The 22,372-nt window shown below is 57.3% G+C and overlaps 2 protein-coding genes across 2 annotated transcripts in view; one reads left to right on the top strand and one right to left on the bottom strand.

Moving 5' to 3' along the window:
* Window positions 1-6,951: 6,951 nt before the first annotated feature.
* On the top strand, window positions 6,952-7,884 carry LOC119037688 (ras-related GTP-binding protein A-like). Its single transcript, XM_037129981.2, has one exon. It carries the CDS (start codon window positions 6,958-6,960, stop codon window positions 7,882-7,884), a length of 927 nt encoding a protein of 308 aa, XP_036985876.2. The 5' UTR covers window positions 6,952-6,957.
* Window positions 7,885-14,044: 6,160 nt separating this feature from the next.
* Window positions 14,045-22,372, bottom strand: part of LOC119037689 (bifunctional heparan sulfate N-deacetylase/N-sulfotransferase 4-like) — an 85,475-nt gene continuing 77,147 nt past the window's right edge. Inside the window, exons 10-13 of the mRNA XM_037129982.2 lie at window positions 21,496-21,666; window positions 20,581-20,690; window positions 16,389-16,491; window positions 14,045-14,164 (exon numbers count right to left, since the gene is read on the bottom strand). Of these exons, the coding sequence (XP_036985877.2) occupies window positions 14,045-14,164; window positions 16,389-16,491; window positions 20,581-20,690; window positions 21,496-21,666 (504 nt within the window). The remainder of the gene's footprint in view (window positions 14,165-16,388; window positions 16,492-20,580; window positions 20,691-21,495; window positions 21,667-22,372) is intronic.

Genomic DNA, 22,372 nt, shown 5'->3' on the forward strand with positions numbered 1-22,372 from the left:
GTCTTGTCAGAGAAAAGTTGGGAATTTCTGCCGTGACCAATACCTTCCCCGTCCTGTTCCGCCGAGGCACAGATACTGCACTCGTTTTTGTCTGTGTCACATGAATGTTCTCCCCTGAGCAAAGGAGAACCATTACTCACTCTTCTGCGCCACAGAAACCTGCACAAGCGATTCTCCGGCGGGGCCCTGTCTGGAGCTCTGGTGACGAGGTCTGGCCAGAGGACTCAACGTTCTCAGCCGACCCCTGACCCTTTGCCCCGAGAGTGGGGTGCCGCCTCCCCAAGAGATGAGGCTGGAGTTCCATCTGTCATCCCCCCCAGCTCTGCCCCCCATGGCCCGTCTGCTGGGCCTGTGCTGCTCTCAGGAAGCCCTGCCACTGGTGTTTTCCCTGAGCCCGGGTCCGGGGGCCCCGCTTTGTCCCAGCCATGTCCCTTCTGACCCCAGCTTGAGCCCAGGCTCACCCGCATGTCCTTCCAGTGCCCCGTGTGTCTGACACGGGAGAGGGACGAGAATCAGAACTGTGGACACCCCAGGAGCAGTGATGAGCTCAGCGGCAAACACGTCTGTTTCCAGACCAGGCAGGGGGAGCGTTATCACGTCCTTCTCACCGTCATGCCCTCGTCCCCAGGCTTGCCCCCCAAGTCTGTACCCACGTTTCTCAGAACCCCCGCTGTCCGTTGCTGTGCTGTGAGCACCCAGCACCTCTGGAGAGGCGCCGTCTTACAGCTAGGAATGCAGGTCTGAGTCCCATCCTCCATCCTCATGCTGGGGACCAGCGGTCAGACCAGCCCACGCTCTGTTTCCAGAAGAGCGGGAGTCATTCTGGCCACACCAACACCGGGGGGCAGACGGACTCCAGCAGGAGGAGGACTGCCCCTAGTCACGTGGGTCCCAGCCCCTTTAAAGGCTCCACGTTCCCGCCCTGTTTTTGTCCTGTTGTTAAATCTTGGATGGTAGAGACCCTTCCGGACACACAGACGCCCACTGGGCCATGGATTTCTCTGAGTCCGAATCCACGTTTGTGTTAAAGAGGAGGAGGGCGGGTTTCCCTGTGGCACACGAGGAGCCCAGGCTTCCGTAGTTCCCAGTCCACCTAACACTTAAGGCAGTCGTGCGAGGACTTTCAGTCTCCCAAACCTACAGAAAATCACAACCATCGGCTTCAAAGTACTATTTCCTATGGCGATTTAGATGTTTTAACAAAACATTACAGATGCACCTCGGGGCCCAGGCGACAGGCCTGTGTGCATCTCTCACACGTGTGCCTGTGTTTCACCGCAGGGGGCACGGGAGGCCTCCTCCCGTGTTCCCACTCAGGCTCAGCCCTGGGTCCTCAAACAGCATTTACTGCAGGTTTTTCCGATTATTTGCACACAGAACCAGGGGCGGGGGAGGGAGAAGCCACACTTTTTGGATCTTCACCAGTCTTTTCCCATTATGTTGCCGCCTCCATTATGCAGCCCCTGGGTGGCGAGTGAGGGATCCCACGGCCAGGTCATGTCCTGGTGACAGCCAGTGTCTGACACCCCCCCCCCCCCATGTGGTCCTGTGCAGGGAAGGCCAGAGTTCACAGGCTCTGGTCTCAGGAGCAGGCTCATCACGTAAACATGTCCGGTGGTCAGTGTGTTGCCAATGCCGCCGAGTGAGGGGCGGCTTTACAGAGGGACCAGAACATCACCCAACCGGTGCCCACTGCTGCACGAGAAGAGGTGACAGCAGGGTTTTCCTCTCCAGGTGCACGCTGGCATCAGGAGACGTCTCCAATGAGATGGCGACATTTTGAGCCTTTCAATAAATGTAGATTTTTTATCCTTCACCCAAGAACATGCGTGTTGATTTTAGAGAGGGGAAGGGAAGGGGAGAGACAGAAACGTTAATTGGTTGGCTCTTGCATGGGCCCTGACTGGGGGACCAAACCCACAACCCACGCATATGCCCTGACTGGGAATCGAACCCACAACCTTTCAGTTTGGGACCATGCTTCAACCAACTGAGCACCGTGGGCCAGGGCAACAAACGTATAATAGATTCTTAAGATTGCCTCCATAAAAATAAGATACGTTCCTTACAAGTAAATAGCAAGAAATTATGAGTGGACCGAGTGGAACATGGTAGACTTCTGGTGATGTCCGGTAGGCATCTCCTTTTAAAAGATAACCACGGGTTAGCACTGCTTTAGCCTCGTCCAAGGTTCCGAGGGCTGGAGGCTGGTTTACCGCCGTGTGTTTATCTTGGCGGGGGAAGGCGGTGTCTGGCTCCTTTGTGCTGTTTTTCCCTCCCACGAGGCTGAGGGCCAGTGACCTGCGCGGCCCGGAGCTTTGGTTGCGGAACCGCGAGGCGCGCAGGTGACAGGGAAATCGTCCCAAACGTGGCGAAGGGCAGCCTTCCCCACTTTCCTTGTGCAGGAAGCTGGGACTCCACGGCTGTCTGGCCGACGAAACAAGAGAGCGACTCTCCAACAGACTGATGGGGACGTGGGCTGCTGAGCACGACGGGAAACTGGGTCACCGCCAGGTCACGTGGTCCTCAGGAGCGGAGCGGGGCCTGCAGTGCAGGGAGGGCCCCGAAGGTGGCGCTGTGCAGAGGGACCGGGGCCCTGCGGGGCGCAGCGGGGAGGCGGGGCTGTGCGAGGGCCGACGTCCATTCCCAGCTTCCCTTTCCGGGATGTGAGTGGACCTCGCACGGGGTCGCCTGGTTCACCCGCGGGAGACTCGGTCGCTGCTGTTACTCTTCCCACGTTCTCCAGGGAAAGACTGGGGGTCAGAATGTAGAAGTTACGAAGAAACCAGCAAGCGAGGATACAATGTGAGCCCTGTAAAAAGTACGTAATTTGTGGTAGGAAGGGCAGGGTTGAACATTTGATCAATTGAACCCCTGGAAAATACCATAGGCATATATTTGGGATATTTATTTAAATCTAGTCTTTTTAACATAAAGAAAGACTTTTATTAATATTTAGGAAAAATTTAAAAGGCGCAGTGACATTTTGAATTGCCAACACACGAAATTCAGCATTCTAAACCGGAACCAACGGGCATCACGCGAGTGTCCGACCCGGAGCTCAGGCCCGGCCGCCGAGTTCTTCCCAACAAGTGCGCAGGCGCCTACGAGCGCGCATTCACGCTGCACGTTCAGGGCCTAGACGTCTGACACCATGCGGCCCAGGCTCAGGAACGGCCTCTGCCGTCCGGAAGCCCGGGTTCCAGTGGTTGGAGTGCATCCCCCAACGGCTCACCCGGGCTCAGGAAACGGGCGGGTTTCATTCTCCCTGCTGGAGAAGCATTGCACCCTCAGGTGAACCCGGAGGCGTCACAAGTGCCGCGTCCTTCCCTGCACGGGTGCCTGGAGGCAGCCCAGTCGGCAGCCGCGGCAGCGGGCTCCGGTCCGCACTTAATCACACACTCACCCACCTCACGTGCACGAGCTGCTTCGCACGTGGACCCACTTTTCCGCGGCGCCGACCCCTGGGCGAACCGCCCTCCACAGGCAGATGCAGTGTGTCTTAGGAGCATGCACAGCCCTGCCAGGGGTCAGGTCATTGCTCTGCCCCAGGCATTAGTGTCTGTCGGTCCATCCTGGATGAGTTCGACAGCCTCTGCGCCTGGCCTGGAGAGGCCTGACTGGTGTGTGCTTCGGAGGCTGCCGGACAGCCGGCGCAGATGAAAGCAGGCACAGACGCTTTGCCACAGGGCTTTCTACAGCCACATTTGGAGACTGCATTTTTGAGAAAACTTAGAGTATACATTTTAATAGCATAATAGTCCTTAAAGACACAGCATCAGGTGCAGTGTTTTCCATCTTGTAACTAACTTCTAGGTGCCTTTTTCTATATTGTTATTGTTTTGTTCTTTAAGGCCTTTTGCTTTTGCTTAACCATGGATTTGTATTGTTGGATTTTGGGTTCTATCACTGCTACATTATTAAACGGGTGCTATATTTGCTTACGTTTGATATCTTGAAATATTAGCCGTTGTGGTTTCAGAGTGTAAAACATTTGGTGTTTGCGTGGGTGGGCGTTGTGTAGCGCGCGCTTCCCGCGTTAAGCCGTGCGAACCAAGCTGCCTGCTGGCACAGCTGCGCCCAGTGAGTTGGCTTCTGGTTCTGCACGTTCCATGTGAGCGTGGTGGGTTCACCTTGGCTCCAGCCCCTGCCGACGCAGCAAGGCTTTTAAAAGATGCTTTCATGTCAATACTATGCTCACACTTTTCCAAGTTCTTCATGATACAATAAAAAATGATATAGGGCTAAAAACCTTACTTTTTACATATAATTTTATATGGAATAATTAATACACATGGAAAACTGAATAATTTAATGACATTTAAAATGATACTCTGTGTATAGTGCAATTCCATTTAGAACCTTAAAGGGATTAACATGTTTATCTACTGTTGTTACAGAACCATAAAATAACTGAACAGGTACCTCGGTTCTGTCAATGCAAATCCACCTGAAATGTAGCTTGTGGGTGGGCAACATGTCGGTCGGAGAACCCTAGGAACTCACTTCAGGGGGGACAGGGAGGCCTTTGGACCATCCAGTCCTGGGGCGTTTGCTGACCTTCAGCCCATCATCTGATCAGACTGGGTTGGTTGGTGGGGAGGTCCCTCAGCAGAGGGCTCCCAGGCTGCCAGCCTGACCTCCGTCTCTTTGTTCTGCTTTCCTGCTCCGTCCTTTTTACAGCCTCCGCTGCAGGGAGATGTTGCCATGTTCTCTGGGATGAGTGATGCCATCTTCCCAGGTGGCTGGCATGTGAATAAGTCACTCTCCTTTTCCACCAGCACTCGTCCCCAAGTCCGGCTTTCCTGGCGGCAGCGGCCAGCTTGGGCTCAGTCACACGCTACTTCCAGGGCTCTCCCCTCATTGTTTGGATCAAAAATACTTCACCAACTGCCAAACTGACCTCCTTGTTTCTTTGAAAAAATCTTTAAACATATTAAAATGGAAAACTGAATTTTTAGCAACTTTTCACTTGTTTCACTTACATTGAAATCCCTTCAAATTATTAGTTGCTAAATTATGGTTTAATGAATTATGTATGGGAAATAAATGTCATCTCCCCCAACTAAATGAATGTCACTTGCTTAATCAGGTAAGTGCTATGTTTAATCTTTTTGTGGCTTTCAGTTATTTTACCAATACATTCAAAGATTTTAATTCTTTTCCCTTATCTAAATTGATACAAAGATACCTGCAGCAGAACTAGCCTCTGGGGCAATTAGGTTGGTGTGCCTGATGGCAAGTCCAGACCACCCTTTCAACTCTTCTTGGTCTCCTTGGCAACAGCAGCAAAAGCAACTTCTAGAATGTGCCAGCTGAAGACGGGCAGCATGGCCTCCACACACGGCCTCTTCTTCTCCTGTTGGTTTTGTCCTCTCAGATGCCACTTACAACCCTGCCTTGCCCCCCTCCCCCCCCATACACTCGGACTGCCTCTTCTGGGGTTTCCAGAGCCAGGGACCTGCCAGCCAGGTGGCCAAAGGCTCTGCTCTGTGGTGGCCCCAGGGACTAGCTTGTTTCTGTGTGGCCTTGTTTTCCTCAGCCGGTCACTTACAGGCTTCTGGAGACCACCCCTGGGTGCGATCTGTCCCCCACCTGCCAGGGCCCCCGTTTTCCCAGGCACATACATGGAATCTGTCACGGCTTTGCTTTTTGGGCTTTCCTGGGGATCCTGGCTTCCTGAGACTCTGAGGGGTGGATCTCACCATTTCCACCTTTAAAATCAGCATGAACGTGGCCAGGAGACAAGGCACTGAGCACCCTCGCTGGGATGGTGGCTGGGGCTGTGATCCACTTGTGAAACCTGGCGCTGTGACTCTGAGCTTTGAGACGGACCAGTGACCCTCCCCCCAGCAGGGTAGGTTTGTTGGACTCTGGCTGTGAAACGTTCCCTGCAGAAGCTGAACCACAAAGGCAGTCAGAAAGGAGAGTTGACGTGTAAGTGTCATAGGTGAGGAATAAAGTGCTACAAACAAAATAAAGGTACTTATTCTCTGCTTTTGGGGGGAGACAGCTCGAAAAAGATGTCCGTGCTGCGCTCGGGAGAGGAGTTTCAGTTCTGCAAACTCTGTCAGGGGCTGGGTGCTTCCCAGCCGAGTGCTTCCATGTCTGTGTCACTGTAGCGTGCGCACACACGCACATGTGTGCACTTATCTGTGGGTGTGCCTTCTTACATAGAATACTACACACAAAACATACAACATGGATAACACGTGTGTTCTGATGACTTGGGAATGACGATGGCTCTTCTCCGGAAGTCTGGGGCAGACGCGAATCGCGCGCACGTTCCTGAGTCTGCAGATGAGACTGACTTGTTCAGCTGCGTCGCCGAGTAAAAGAACACAATGAGTATGTGGACAAAACTTTCTAAATGGACAGCCACTGAGCGCAGCATTAGCTGTCGTTCCTGTCACACGGAGCGTCCCCGCTTTCCTTTTCCTGTTAGTGTCCTCTGCAGAGTGGGAAGAGGACGGGGCTGGGGCTTTGGGTTAATGTACGATTTTCCTTTGAATTGTCCATGCAGCCTGTCCTCAAACACCAAGACACCGGACAGTGCCTAGCCTCCAGCAACTCACGTGACTGCCTGATTTGTTATACAAGATTTTTCTGTGCCCGGATGTTCTCGCGAGACCGCCACCGGAAGTGAGTGGCTGCAGGCCGCAGGGAGTCACCTGACCGGAAGGTGCGCTGCGCTGTGGGGGTGTAGTCGCTGTTTGCTGTCGGTGCTACCCTGTGAGACGGAGTTAGTTCAGCCTGCGTGGCCTTGCTTTTAGCTTCCCCAGCTGCGCAGGCCTGCGTGGCCCAGCCCGTGGAGGCCCCGCCACACCGGCCGCCCCTCCATCCGGAGGTCCGGCGTCCCTCTGTCTGCGCTGCGGGCAGGCCGCGCCCTGAGGTCTCTGCGCCCTGAGGTCCCCGCGCCCTAGCCTGCGGGGACTCCGCCTGAGGCCGAGCACAGCCATGAAGAAAAAGGTGCTGCTGATGGGGAAGAGCGGGTCGGGAAAGACCAGCATGCGGTCGGTCATCTTTGCGAACTGTACTGCTCGCGACACACGGTGCCTGGGTGCCACTGTGGACGTGGAGCGCTCGCACATCCGGTTTCCGGGCGGCCTGGTGCTGAACCTGTGGGACTGTAGCGGGCAGGACGCCTTAATGGAGAGCTGCTTCACTGGCCGGCGCGGCGGCGTCTTCCAGGACGTGGCAGCGCTGGTCTACGTGTTCGACGTGGAAAGCCGCGACCTGGAGAAGGACATGCACTACTACCAGTCGTGCCTGGAGGCCATTCTGCGCAGCTCTCCCGCGGCCAGCATCTTCTGCCTGGTGCACAAGATGGACCTGGTGCCGGAGGAACAGCGCGACCCGGTTTTCGCGGAGCGGGAGGATGATCTGCTGCGCTTGTCTCGCCCACTGGAGTGCGCATGCTTCCGGACGTCCATCTGGGACGAAACCCTCTACAGAGCCTGGTCCAGTGTGGTCTGCCAGCTGCTTCCCAACGTCCGTCAGCTGGAGGAGGACCTGAGTGCGTTTGCCCGAATTATCGAGGCCGAGGAGGTGCTGCTGTTTGAGAGCACCACGTTCCTGGTCATCGCCCACTACCAGCATGGAGAGCGGCGCGACGCCCGCGGGGCAGAGAGGATCAGTAACATCATGAGGCAGTTCAGGCTGAGCTGCGGGAAGCTGGCTGCTGCTTTCCAGAGCATGGAAGTGAGGAATTCCCACTTCGCTGCTTTCATCAACGCCTTCACGTCCAACACATGTGTGATGGTCGTGATGTCGGATCCGGCGATCCCATCGGCGGCGATTCTGATCAACATACGAAATGCGGGGAGGCACTTTGAGAAGCTGGAGAGGCCGGAGGGTCCCGAGCACAACCTCCTTGCGAGCTGAAGTCACGTGATACTTTTGGAACGTGCTGAACGTCCTTTTCCACGTTCCACCCCCCCCCCCATGCTTTTAGTGTTCATTACTGTCATGTCCTTAAAAGTGGGCTTTGGTGTGAGTGCTGTGTGTGCACTGTTTCTCCCCTCCCCCTGGTTCCCTGTCTTTGAAACTGGACGCTGTTTACTCAGCTCTCCCGGAAGCTTCGAGCCCGCCTTTCTGAAAAGTTGGTGTGGTGTGTGTGTGTGCGCGCGGGTGTTCTCATTACCTGGTTATGATAGATGCCCTTCAACGCCCTTGCCTATCTTCCTGTGTCCCTTACAAGATTGTAAAGAGGGAGGGTTACTGTTTTCTCAGCAAGGCATTAAGGTGCGTTTATAAATTATTCTTGGCTTTAGTCAGGAGTAAACATTTGCTGTTAAAAAATATTTGTCTAATGTTTAGTAATAGAAAATACCTAGTAATAGGAAATTTCGTTTTCTGCCTTCATCTGTGACAGAGTCTTGAGACAAAAAATCTTCTGGGTCCTACTCCTGATCCTGCCCCTCCCCGTCTCCCTGGCCTCCTCCCAGCTCCTGTGGGAACATCCTCAGTCCCTGCCTGAGCACTTCTGGTGTCACGGCATTGTTTGCAGTGTTTTTTTATTGAAGACCTTACACGGTGTCCCCGAGAGCTGCAGGCACAGAGAGAAGCCTGGGCAACGGAGGCCATTCTGTGGAGCCCGTGTTGTCATTCGGGGAGGCAGACCAAGGACGGAAGCTCACCTTCCTGGCAGCGTCTGCCGGGGGGCATGAGACTGGTCCCAGAGGAGGCAGAGGGAACAGATGGCTCCTTGGGGGGCAGGGAGGTGCTGCTGGGGACCATGAGCCAGGAGTAGGGGTCAAGGGAGCCAGCGCCAGAGGGGGCCTGGGGGACACACAGTGGCTGCCAGGGCTGGTGTTTGCAGACGGGCTGGAGCGTGACCAGTGTGCAGGTGAAGGTGAAGGCGACCGGATGTGTGGGTGATGCAGGTTTGTGAGAGAAAGACAGAGGTCGTGGTTTCAGACTGAACATGTGAACTTGCCTGTTTTGTGAACAGGGAACTTATTTTTCCCAGAAGGGCCAACAGCCCACGTGGCTCTAATGTTATCCTGGTTCACCCAGCGTGACCCCAGAGAAAGTCCCAGCCCTGCGTGTGGTCTGTTGGGCACAAAATTAAGCAAAAACAATCAACTTGCTCATCTAGCTTGGCTACGGTGCACCCTGCTGATCTGAACCTGCTGACCCGAGTGGGCACGTATTCTGTACCGACCTCGGCAGGGGGCACCTTCACAGAGCACGTCAAGGTTTCACATTGTCCTTGAAGTCTGGAGACATTTGGTGGATTTGAAGGTGTGTTTTCAGCTCAGAAAGGCCATCCCCTCGGGAGTGTAGCATGCGGCTCAGATGTGGGCACTCCCACCCAGAGCTGGTGGCAGAACCCCACAGGCAGACCGTGAGGCCGCAGGTGGCAGGGGACCTGAGACCAGGACTTCTGGTAGGATGGGGGGGCTCTCAAATGGCCCCCCAGTTCCTGCCCACTGTGCTCCTGTGGGGGAGGGCGCCTGGCCAACAGTGGGCTGGGGGCAGTTCCCGCTTCTCCCTGCGTAGTGGCCCCAGCTCCCATCACGTGCTCCATGGGGATCGGGTCACACCCGCCCTGGTGCTGTCACCCAGCCCTGCTGGTCACCCTCCCAGGGCAGTCCGTGTGGCCTGGCCAGTGGGCAGTGTCCTCATCCCAGGCTGGTGCTGGGTGTCTGGCTGCCCCCATAACTGTGGGCAGGACCCGCCCTCTCTGCAGGGGTGTGGGCAGCAGTGAGGAGCTGGACACAAGGCAGGAGCCTGGGGAGGTGGCTGTGAGAGACGCACCCAGGTGAGCTCAGGCCGTGAGAGCCCGCTGGCCCTCCGTGTTGGAAGAGTGTGGCGGATATATTGTGCCGAGTGAAAGACTAAAGTAAGTTTCACCTTTTTATTGCTTTCTAACGTGACTAGAAAACTTAAATTGTACTTGAGACTCACGTGGGCTCTCGGAGACCGTGGGCTCGTGGAGATGGGCAGGGGCCCCGAGTGTGGCCGGCGCAGGAACGGGTTCCCAGAGCCGGACCTGGGGGCAGCTTCCGGACAGAAAGGGGCTCGAGGGAAAACAGGGCCCCCACCTGCCTGAGGCCAGTCCCACTGAGGACATGCTCGGTGTCGGCGTCCGCAGGTGTCCCAACGGGGCTGAGCAGGACGGTGGGTGACGCGTGCAGAGTGGACGGTGGGACACGGGGCTGCAGGCTCGGGCTGGGAGGTCCGCCGCACCGCACCCTGAGCGATGCACGCAGCGTCTAGGGCGGGGTGTGGAGCAGAGAAGGGGCGGACTCGCAGGGGAGCAGGCGCCGACCCACGCGGTTCGACACATTTTGGTACGTTCTGCGGAGTGCCAGTGCCAGCGCTCGGTGTTCTGGGAGGTTTCTAGACATAGGAGAAACAGTCAACATTGTTTAAGTGGAATTACTTGTATAAATGTGTTATTTCAGGCCTGAAACACTGCATTTGCAATGATAAATGCAAGGGAAATATTTGATAAATAGGTAAATGAAAACTATATATTGACATGTAATCAGATGTTTCATTTGTGGAAAGACTTTGCCACAAGTTGGTGGAGTTAGACTTTTGGAGATTTCAGAGACGTGTCCTCGGAGTCCTTATAAATGCAGAGTCTTTAAGAATTGATTCGTTGTCAGACGTGGGCTCGTTACATTTTGTAATTCCTTTGGCTGGAGGCAGTTGTAGCTGTAGCCTGACAGTCCCCGTGGGGTCGGCTGGGTTGTGGGGGAGTTGGGGAGAGAGCCACGAAGAGAAGGGACACGGGTGGTGGCCTGTGATGGCCTGGCGGAGACGCAGACACCTCGGTGGGCAGACACCTTGGTGGGCGGACACCTCGGTGGGCGGACCATGGCCCTGCCTTCTGGGGGTCCGGCAGCAGCCGGGAGCGCGAAATTCACTTTTGGACAGTGAAGGGGAAGACGGGTTCCTATTTTGACCAAATACAATTAGCTACATGTTCAAGGTACATAGGTTTTATTATTAAGGGGAGTAGAAAACCTATTCTTGTGTGATGAAACGAGGAGTTTGAACGCTACACATCATTTCTGCGACACACCCGCCCCCGCACGACCGCGTCAGGCACTGGGCTGAGCGGTTTAGACACATGTGCGTTTCATGCTGCCAGTCACCGGAAGAGAGGACACTGGCTTCTGGAAGTCCCACTACCATGGCAGCCACATGGCTGGGGAGAAGCAGCACTGGGTGGGGCCCAACGCCCCCAGGCGGCTCCTGGTGACCCTCACTGTGCCCTTGGGATTTGGGGAGCGTGCACATGGTGAGCAAAGGTGGAGGGAAGGGAAAAATTCACCTGCCAGACGAAATGTTGGAACTGGAAGCAGCATCACTGTAGGCCGCCAGTGACCGCCACCCAATGGGCGAGGTGACTGCGGCCCCTTCTGCCCCTCAGGTAGTGCCTGCTTGCCGGTGTGAATGTGAGTCGGTGCCGCGGGCCTGTGCCGAGCTGCGCCCCGAGCCGGCGGCGGAGTCCCCGCTCTGTCTGTCGCCTGTGGCCAGCACGCTGTAGAGGCCTCTGCACGAGCAGAGGGTGAGCACGTTACCTGATCGTTGCAGGTTCGCTTTTCGGACACGAGTGCGGTGAGAGCTGATAGCAATGAAAAGCCAGCGTTGGTGGGGAGCAGGACTCTGGGCTGTGGGGGGCAGCGAGGTAGGGAACGGAAACGACGTGAGTCCGTGTGCGTGGGGTGCCTGCGTGGAGGCGAGCACACTGTGACGGGGTGAGGAGCTCTGGCTGCTGCTTCCGGAGGCAGCCTCGGTTTCCCCGTCGGCCCTCCTCCGTGGTGCCCAGCAGGGCTGCTCCGGACACCGCTTCACTGCCCACAGGACTGGGTCCCGAGGGACACGTTGGTGACGTAATCTCTAGAACTGGCGTTTGACAAACACACAGTGTATTACGATGGACTCTTCCAAAGAGCTGGCTGTGCCTTTCTGAAGGCGGACTCGGTGGTGGCTACGCCTGTGAGCCAGACAAGTGGGGGAGGAGGAAAGACGGGAAGACGCCGGCTGGCCTACAGGGTTAGGAAGTGTGTTGTTACAGACTACGAGATGCGGTTTACTTAAGATGGTAAAGAACTACATCTGTTAAATCTTAAGCCTATAATTCTGAAGTAGCCAGTGGGTAAAAATTGAGGAAAATCAAGGTGGTCTTAAAATTAAAAATTTCCCTGATTTATCATCGTTTTCTCATAGCCCAGAGTCCCTCTAAGTAGCTGTAAGATGAAGACCATGGACATAATTAGGATTTACTCTGTTGTCTCGTGATCAACCTGAATGAGAAATGTGCACAATGACCGCACCGAACCGCGGGGAGGAGGTGAGTTGAACCTGGGGCGATTTCTCTCTCTGCGAGTGACACTGCGGATGTGAATTAGGCAAAAATCCGAAAGTGTGTACAGTGTAGTTACACTTTTAAAAGTGTAACTACATTTTTAAAAATCTAGTGATGAATTACACTTTGAGTTAGGTAAATGCTGCTTAATATGAAAAATATCTCCCTCCTTCTATAAATATATCTGATTTCCCATTTGGAAAAAACAATTCTAGTTCTGGAAAGGAGGACATTAGACTACAACCCAGGGAAAACGGGAGGCCAAACACCACCGTCAGAACGCCAAGCACACAGTTCCTGGGACCTCAGGGCTTCCCAGGATACGTGTTCAGCCAGGTGACAAGGCAGGAGCCGGGCTGTCCCCACAGAGGAAGGGACAGCCCGGGACGTGGGTGGTTATCGTGCCCAAGGAAAACCTTAAATTTTTTTTTTTAAAGTTCGAGAGCCTGTAGACGCAGTGGGAAAGAGCAGGGAAGGAAAATCTTAGTGACGGTCTGAAATAAAACAAATTCATGATTCTCTTTTAGATCGATTTGATTTACTTGCTTAAAAAGACAAAAATAAACAAAAATAAGATCTTCAGTTTCCTTTACAGACATTGAATTATGTCAAGCATAATTTCTCAGATCCCTGGAAGAAGCGGAAGCCCCTCGAGCCCTCGGAAGCCCCCCCCGGAGGAAGGAGGGGCCGCCCAGCCGCATGGCCAGGCCGGCCCGACCCGCCGCTGGGCGGACGTTCTGCCTCACGAATCCCTGAAAATGCCGGCGGGCTTTCCGCATCCCCACCGACAACACAGGACGGGACCCCGACTACGGGACTGCAGCCCCCGACGGGAGGGCCCTGCTGACCCTGGGGCAGGAGGGGCCGACCTCTCTAGAAAGTCACCTTTCAGTGACGGCTGAGAGCAGGGTTAGCTGAGAATTAGTGATGTTGAAAGAGGTAAGTTTTGGATTACATATTTGCGTGTATGTATATATATATTCTTTAAATAGGCATTAAAACATCAGTGAGAGCCCCCGTGTGGCACACACAGGAGCCCCGTGGCTTGAGGGGCCTGTGAACACGGTGGCCTGTCTCACCCCTTGCCTGTCGGCAATGTCTCTTTCTCCCAGGGACGGCGACGCCAGGTTGGTGGTAGGATGGCAGCTCAGACTGCAGTCTGCACCCCTGTTGCTTTGCCCAAATCTGGGGGAGATGCTGTTGGAACCACAGCGTCCTGAGGACGCTGCGGGTCAGCCAGCTGTGCCGGTGATGGGCCCCCCCCCCGGGCCCCCGACTGAGGAGGACTGACTGACCAGGGAGGTGGCAGTGAGTTCCTGCTGCACCCGGCGGGGGACGGAATGGTCTCTCCTCACAGCACAGGACACAGGGACACAGGAGCCCTGGATTCAGACGCCGGGTCACTACCGACCTCCAGCACGATCCTTGTCTGTTGCTCGGGACTCTAACTTGCCACTTGCACAAGATCAGGGCTCTCGGTCCCAGATGGAGTGTCTGTTGCCTTGCCACTAACAGAGCCACGGGGCTGTGCCGTAGGCCCCACCCTGGACGAGAAAACGCCACGAGGCCCCGCCGTGGGCTCACATGGCTCGGTGCTAGCGATTCCGGTGCGTGCACACACAGGTGTCGTCACTCGGGCGGAAGCGGGTTTATTCACACGGTGCTCCCGACCAGCTCGACTGTGCCGAGGGACGTGGGCGGTGACGGGTCCTGGCGCTACGTCACCTTCTGCAGCTCCTGTCGCAGCCAGGCCGGCAGCGGCTGCCCGAGCCTGTGCAGCAGCCTGGAGAGCCCCACGTTGTGGTCCCGGTAGTAGCTGGACAGGAAGGCTCTGGACTGAGAAGCAAAGGGAAGGGAGGCTGAAGGGGGCACCAGCCGGCTGCCAAGACGGTGCCCCTGCCCTGCTCGGGAGATTCGCCCAGCCTGTCTCCGCGTCGGTCTCCTCGCCCCTTCCTGCTGCGAACACCTGGCGGAAGCGCAGCTGAGAGACGACGCCAGGTGCAGGTGCACTGGACGCTGCTCACACCAGGAGAGTGCGGACTGGAGGCCCCGAGGAGGAACCGGACGGGCACGTCTGACGCTAAAGAAGAACAAGGTTCGGGACCCAGTCTACTGATACCAGCTACAAAACACATACATTTCTGGTGAACTTGGCCCCTTTCTGTAAAACTGGGCCACAGCATAAAAATAAAAAGTGAATATAAATAATCATAACAACTGAAATTCCTGATTAAAGGAATCACTTGTAACATTACAAAAATATTTCCTGTCCTTATTCAGGACCAAAATAGACTTTCAAAAGGTTAAGAGCTTCCACTTTGAAGGCACTGCAGGGTCTCGTCATGAAGGCCATGACAGTGGTGACCTGGGGCCTCACGTTCCTGGTCAAGCCAGCGAGGCGGGTCCTTACTAGGTGGATGGTTAAGAAAAAGGCTTCTCAGACCCATCCATGGTCACAGTTTGCATTTTCCCTTGCTCCCCGGGGGCCCCATGGGCGTGTGGAGATGAACCTGCGCCCCGTGAGAACAGCAGCAACGGCCGCACCTCATTTTCTAGTCTCCCGCGGACATGGGCTTAGAGCCACTACCCTTCCTCAGGGACCATTCCCCAGGCACCGCCCTACGTTTCTGCCCTGGACCCAGATGGTAAACACCTCACATTCTGGGTAAGATGCTTGCAGAAGGGGGGGAACACTCCGCTGAGGTCCTGCAGATTCAAGTCATTTAAGTCCCAGGTTCTGGTTAAGGACCTCTCTAGTTAAGGTCCCTCTGTTTCCGTGGCAACATGGGGCTCACCCTGTCCACGCCCCCGGCCCCCACCTTAGGGGAGCTGCTCTCGCCGCCCCCCCCAGGGCTCCCTGCTGCCCAGCCCCAGTGCAACCCCTCCGGCCACCTCCCTCCTGGGGGACCCCCCTGCCTTTCTGTGGTCTGTGCCGTCTCCTGCGTCTGGTTACACCCCACGGACCACAGCTCCCTTCCCTCCCTGCACTGGCTCCGGGCCCACGGCTGCTGTGTCCTGTGACCCCCCAGACACGCATGTGGCCTTTGTCCGGTTGCTGACACGGAGCTCCTGAAACTCCTGGCATGTGCCGGGCGAGGGAGGACAAGGCAGCCTCGCGTCTGGCTGTGAGGAGGCTTCCAGGCCCCACCCAGGGACGGGCTGGAGGGTCACCCTGTGACCAGAAGGGAGAAGCCCCAGCCCCACCCGAGCCCTGGAGGGCGGGGCCCGGAGGTGCCTCACTCAGCGGTGGCCAGTGAGTTCCCCAGTCCTGCCCGGCCAGGAAGCCACCCTGGAAACCCGAAATGGGGGGTGCTCTGGGGACTTCCGGGTGGGGGGACACGCAGGGGAGGCGTGGGGACAGGGGCACCTTCAGGCCGCGGCGGCCCCTTCCCACACCTCGCCCTGTGTGTCCCTCCCAGGGGCTGCGCCTGAGGTGCAGCCTTTCCCCACAAACTGTGGCCGGTGCCACGAGTTCCTCCGGGTCCCGGGAGCCATTCTGGCAGACGAGCTGAACCCGAGCAGGGGGCAGGGGAGCCTCTGGCTGCAGCCGGAGAGTCTGAAGCCCAGGTGACAGGCTGGGAGAGCGAGTGCCACCTGGCGTGGGGGCGGGGAGGGGCCCCTCGCAGGACAGGGCCCCTCGCAGGACGGAGCCCAGGACCCGTGGAGTCAGCAGGGAGTTGAACTGCAGGCCCAGCCGGTGCCAGCCGGGCGGTGGAGTGTGTCTCCATCACGTGCTACTGCCCACCGCTGGCCTCAGCACCATGTCCCTGCAGGCTCTGGGCACGCACATGTCACCCACATCATCACACTCAGTCCCAAAGCGCCTGTTTCCCGCACGTGGGAGAGGGGTCGCCGTCAGTGTTCATGCTTCGGTGCATCCCAATGGCCAGCAGCGTCTGCACACGCCTATGGAGCGCTGTCCCGTCAGTCTGTCTGTCTGTCTGCTACGTGCATAAAACTACTGACAGCAGCGCGAGAGCAGAGAAGGGGAGCAAGCTCCTCCTGCTCGTTTTGACGTGGCTCTGCCCCAGACTGGGGGGGGGCGGGGGGAACGTGTTACCTCGGGGTCCATCGGCGGGTACTTCCGGCCTTTGCTCTTCCCGAGGCATTTGGTCTTCCCACCTTCCAGCAGCTGGCACCAGAAGCCCTTCTGGGGATCGAACCTGCGGGAGACGGAGGTGAGCGTGACCCTGGAGAGTGCACCACCACACGGTGTGTGCGGGACACCCGCAGGCAGAGGGAAGCTGCCCGGTCCCACCCACGGCTTCGGTGTGATTTGATTCGGACCACACTGGTGTGAGAGTCTATTTGACATTAAACAACCTGCGTATTTTTATACAGTTCAGAACATTTCTGCTGTAATGAAATGTGAAGATAGGCACCTTTAGTCCAATCTTATGTTAAAGTTATTAGGTTCCACATTTTATGTATTCACCCATAAAAGATCAAGGACTAATCATCAAAACCGTAACCCATTTTAAAGGCCCTTTAGAAGACTGATTTACTCATTGCTATGCTTTCTTTGTATAAATATATTAACAGACTTCGCATCCTTCAGTGGCATCAGGGTGGAGCCCGCATAGGTCAGCGTTTCAGCACACAAAGCGGAGTTGGCTTTCGCGTTATTGTTTGTCAATCGTGGTTTCATTTTGCACATGAACAGCTGTAGGCCTCCCTGGGCCCTGCCCCGCACACTGAACTGACTGAATATAATGTGGATCCCATTCTGAGAGTATGAACATGAATTAAACTTTCTACTTCGGAAAAACACCGTACTTTCTTACACCTCGGCTCAGGACAGTCTCAAAGTGTCAGACGGAACATGTATTGGGGGCGGCGGGGGCGCGGCCGCGCTAACAACAAGCGCAGCGCAAGGGCCCCTCGGGTCCGTGTTGGGGGCACAGGGACGACCCCAGCACATCATCCCTGTCCCTGTGCTGTTCAAACTCACATCAGTCTGCGCCCGGGGCCGCACAAAGTCACAAAAATGAAAGTAAAAGAAGAGTTGTGCTCTGATCAATTTGCTTGCACTGAGAATGCAAGCAAGGTTGGAACGAGAATGCCGTTCAGGACGCACAAGACCGGACCCAGGGAGAAGGAGCCGGAGAAGGGCGCTGCCAGGCACTGTTCTGGGGTGGGTGACGTGTGTGGCAATGAGTGGGGGGCGTGTGTCCTGCGGCCCCGAGACGTTTCAGAGCCGAGGCCCAGCCGACTGGGAGGCCAGTCCATGGGCTGCGGGATGCTTTGCTGCCTGGCCCTCGGCTCTGATCCCGGCACGCCGTAACCACCTCTGCACGCGTGTGAACTCGGTCACGGGGAAACTTTCCTCGAGGTTCCTGCCCGACGTGTTCTCAGAGATGTGACCCTCGTGGTCCGGGTTGTCCTTATTCGTGTCCTCAGTTACTATGGAAGCGTCACAGGGCAAAGGAGGAGAGAGCCGTGTCCACCTGCTTTTCCATGTGCTCCGTGCCTGGCACGGGCCTCCCCGGGGTTCTGTTCATTCCCCGAGAGGAAGGACAGTCCTGCCTGCTGCGCAGCCGGGCAGGAAGCCGGCCCACAGAGTCCCAGCCTGCAGCTCCGCCTCGGGAGTGAAATGCGGTGCTGGTGACACAGCCAACACACTCACAGGCTCGCTGGGAGCGTCTCCTGCTCCCGGGGGTGCGGGGTCCCTTGCTCGCCACAGCAGCTGCTGAGGCGGAGCTTGTAGAGCCCGAGGAAGGAGAACCTTCCGGAATGGGGAAGGGCATCTTCCAATCAGGCCATCACAACCGTGGGCCTGGCCTGTGCATCCACAGCCTGTGCAGGTGGTGTCCGTGATGAGGGCTGCCCGTCCGTGCTCCACGGTTGTGTTTAGGGGGCTGGGGACTGTGAAATGAAGATGTGACCTCTCAGATGACAGATGCCTTTAGGACATGGATTGGATGCTATGAGCTCTTTCATCACACGGAAGTTTGCTGCAGTGATTTTGGTGGCAGGAGACGTGCCAGAAACCATGTGTCTGTGCCTGTCCGTAATCTCTTCCTTCAAAGCAGGGCTTGACGGGTTTGCCAAACCACAGGCCACCATCCTGGTGAACCGGGACAGCCGTTCTGTGTTGGCGGTGCAGAGGGGTGGAAGGGACAAGCCCTTGTCAGTATGGAGCCTGGGCTGCCTTGTCGGCTGGGCCGGAGCTGCAACCCCAGCTGCCTGCTGGCGGCGGCTCCTGTGCCAGAGAAACGTCACCAGGGCTGTTTCCCAGACAAGGCAGGGCCTGGTCCCATCCCTGCTGCTCCGTAGCTGTCCTCCCCGACCTCTCTGGCCATCTGGTTGGTGACTCCAACCTGCCCTCCGTGGGGAAAGTCCATGATGGGCTTGTTTGGCTCCATCTGAAACAAGGGTGTCGGGCACGCAAGCTGGTATGTTCTGGTTTCCTGAAGATTTTTTCTTCTGTTTGCCATTTTGCTTGTTCACATTCTTCCATTTTAATTACATGAGGGCGCGGTTTTATTTTCCCAAGATGACGGCCACGAGGCCTGTCCTGCACAGTCCCTGGGAGGGGGGCTCCCCGTCCTCCCCTCGGGTGGAATCAACAGTGTGGCCCCAGCCATGCTGAGTGACCGGCCCTGGAGGTCAGGAAGGCCCAGCTCCCTTGGGCAGGCCGCCCGCAGAGTGAGGCCACCACACGGCCACCACACCGCGGGAAAGCCTCGTGAGAGGCGTCCTCCCACCGGGCTCGGCCTCTGATCCGTCCGCGTCCCAGAGTCAGAGACGTGGGCAAGGATGTGGGGAAGGAGTCGGGTCAAGGTGGCGAACACCTGGACTCACCTCCCCTCAGACACAACGAACTACAGCTGCTTGTGGAGCAGCTCCCTGGACAAGGGGCCTCGACCCGGGGGAGGGGGAGGGGCACGGGGCCTCCGCCCCAGTGGAGGACGGAAGAGCAGGCGGGAAGGATGGGTGGGACATGGTCTCCCGAGGGGGCAAAACGTGCTGCCCTCCAGACTGGACCCACTGAGGCGTGGCCAGCAGACGGGGCTGAGAGGACAGCGAGTCGGTCAGCTGTCCCTCAGCGAGGGAGCTGCAGAGGAAGAGAATTCAGACATGGCGAGGGCACCTTACGGGGCCTTTGGGACATCAGCTGGAGTAATGATCGCAGCATGAGGGTCCCTGAGCCAGACAACCCAGCTGCCTTGCTGGCAACTTCTACCAAACATTCAAAGAGGCCAATCCTTCTCAAACGCCTCCCCAAAACCAAGTGAACGGAGAGCTTCCCAACACGTTTTGTAAGGCCAACATTATCGTGACAGCAAAATTGGACAAGGACCCAAATAAGCAAATGGCCAGACCACGTCCCAGAAGAACATGGATGCAAAAATCCTCCTCAAACCCAACCAGACAGGACAGCGTCGTGCACCGCGATCGACTGGGGGTTGTCCTGGGTGCACACGCAGAAAGCCCCGCGACGCAACCAAACACCTATCCGCACTGACAAAGGAACTCGGCGAAACGGCCGGGCCTGGCCTGGACATCCAGTCTGCGGCGTCCCTGCACGCTAGTGACGGGCTGCTGCAAAGGGACCGAGACAACACTCCCATTTGCAGCTGCATCAAGAAGAATAAACACTTGGGAATAAATGTGACTAAGGAGGTGAAAAAGAAGCCTTCAGAAGATTCTAGTTCCCAGCCATTCAAGTCACACCCAGATGTTGGCATCTCCCCTGCAGTGGCCTCAGGTGTGACAAGCAGGGACAGGCTCAGTTTCCAGCCCACAGAGTGGCCGGGGTTGCAGGCTGGTGGCTTTGGGGATGGCCCGTCACGCAACCGCAGTGGCTGCGCACTGTGCGCGACTGGCCTGACCTGGTGGCCTCATGCAGCGAACGCAGGGCAGGGGTGCAGGTATCCCCCACCCCCACCCCGGGCTGAAGCCCCGCCCACGGTCACGGAGCCGACGATATCGTCAGCACTTTATCGCTAACCTGTCAGTCACCCGGAGGAAGAGACCGGAGCTTCCCGCCTTTGCAACCTCACTCCTAGGGCACCCAGAGCGGGCAGGTAACCAAACCCACACGGGAAAGCTCGCGGAAAGGCCATTTGGGATGCGTGGCGTCAAGAGGGACACGAGCTGGGGACGAGGACACCGCTCTGAGTGCTTCTGAGTCCAGTGATGGCGTGTGCGTCACAGGCGTCCACAGCCGGACGTAACGAGGCTGCGTACACGCCGCCCAGGCGTCATTTATGACGTCAGCAGTGGGAGCCGAGCGGGCCCAGACTCACGTGAGCGCCGCGGAGTAGTTGTAGTGCGGGGAGACGCCCAGGAACTTCTGGACTTCGTCCATCACGGCGGCTGGGTCCGACCTCAGCTGCTGTCCGTCAATGATGAGCAGCTGCAAAGTCAAAAACTGGCGCTTTAGGAACAAAACCGAACAAAACATCGCCCAGACCGAGCGGCCTCCCTGGACACGCGGGGAGCACCCGCGGTGTGGCCGGGAGGAACGGGCAGGGCCCAGAGCACTGATGCCGTTCGCCGCCCTCTCCGAGGAAGTGGCGGTTAACACGGGCCCTGGCGTGTCTGGGACCCTCCCGGACCAGACCGGAAACCGGAAGCAAGCACAGTGTTCTCTGAACTCGGCGGTCCGGCAGAAACCCGGTCTCCCACCAGTGTGGGCAGATAACCGTCCGGCCTGTGAAGTCCCGAGAACTAGCCCGGGGCTGAGAAACGGTGGGGCTCACAGGGAAGTCTCCCCACTCTTCTCCTACAGCCCTCGACCGAGAACTGGGGTTCCGGTCCTGGCCTGGTCTGGAGGGGGAGGGGGCGCGAGGTGGACACTTGTTAAGTAACGCACACGCAGCCGCGTCCTTGTGCCAGCCCCACGGGCGATGGCACGCAGGGTGCGCACAGGTCCTGCGGGCCACTGCCCAGCTGGCTGCTCCGCCTGCAGCTGAGAGGGGCTGCCTGGGACTCTCGGAGTCCCTGTGTGAGGGATCACCCGTGGGGGCCAGCTGCTGCCAAAGGGAGATCCCGAGAAGGGCTCACGCCACTCACCCACGTTGGACACCATGGCTGACATCGAACACGTATGACCACCTTCCTGCCGCAGGCATGGCCGTTTCGGGTCACAGATCACTACCCCCTGCCATGCTGACCCCTTCCTGTCCGTGGCACGGTCACATGCAGGAGCAGGCAGTTACCTGCGAAGCCGCGAAGTGGGCCAGCCAGCGCTCTATGTGGACGGCGTACCAGCCGGGCGCCAGGCAGCGGTGCTGCAGGACCTTGAGGGCGGGCGGGGCCTGGGGTCCGGTGGTGACCACCTCGTAGAAGTCGAACCTCAGGGCGGCCGGGTCCTCGTGGGAGCGCTGGTGCTGCCGGGGGAAAGCCAACGTGAGACCCCGTCCCCTGCGCTGGCGCAGGTCGGCATGCTTGCGCGTGTCTCCTTCACTCCACGAAATTGACCCACACGGGTAACCGGCTTTAGAATAAAAACCGAGGTGAGAAGTGCTGGGAGCAAAACCCAGGCCTTGCCACACTGCTGGTGCAGAGCAAAGCCTCGCACAGACACTGGGGGTGCAGACCGGCTGCGGCAGGCAGCAAACCTCAGCGTGTGGGCCAGGACGAGAGAGGGCGCTAGGGTTCCCTGTGGGTCCGACCAGACGAGAGGGTGTCTGGGACCAGACTGGGCGCTCTGACGGGAGATTTAAATTGGCTGCAGGGGCCCATGCATCGCTGAGCTCACGGTTCCATGACAACTGCCTCTGTGGGTTCTGACACTTTTCCAATGTCCCCGTGTGGCAGGACATCAGGACAGGGCACCTGATGCTTGTCCCTGATGCTTGTCCTGTTTGCGTCCACGCTGCCCGAGGTCCTTTCCTGTGCTCTACTGAGGGTTCCCTGTCCTGCAGCCTCACCCCACTGCCGTGTTCCAGCACCAGGCTCAGAACCCTTCCCAGTAGACCAGGAGAAGCCCCCATGGGCAGGGTCGCTCTCAGAGGCACGGGGGAGCGGCAGACTGCCTGTCACCATCAGTTTGGGGTCACACGTATTTACTGGGGAAATGTGGAAAAGTCAAGA

The sequence above is a fragment of the Artibeus jamaicensis genome, unplaced genomic scaffold (assembly GCF_021234435.1).
Source record: "Artibeus jamaicensis isolate MK-2021 breed Jamaican fruit bat unplaced genomic scaffold, CSHL_Jam_final scaffold_537, whole genome shotgun sequence".
Taxonomy (NCBI): Eukaryota; Metazoa; Chordata; class Mammalia; order Chiroptera; family Phyllostomidae; genus Artibeus; species Artibeus jamaicensis.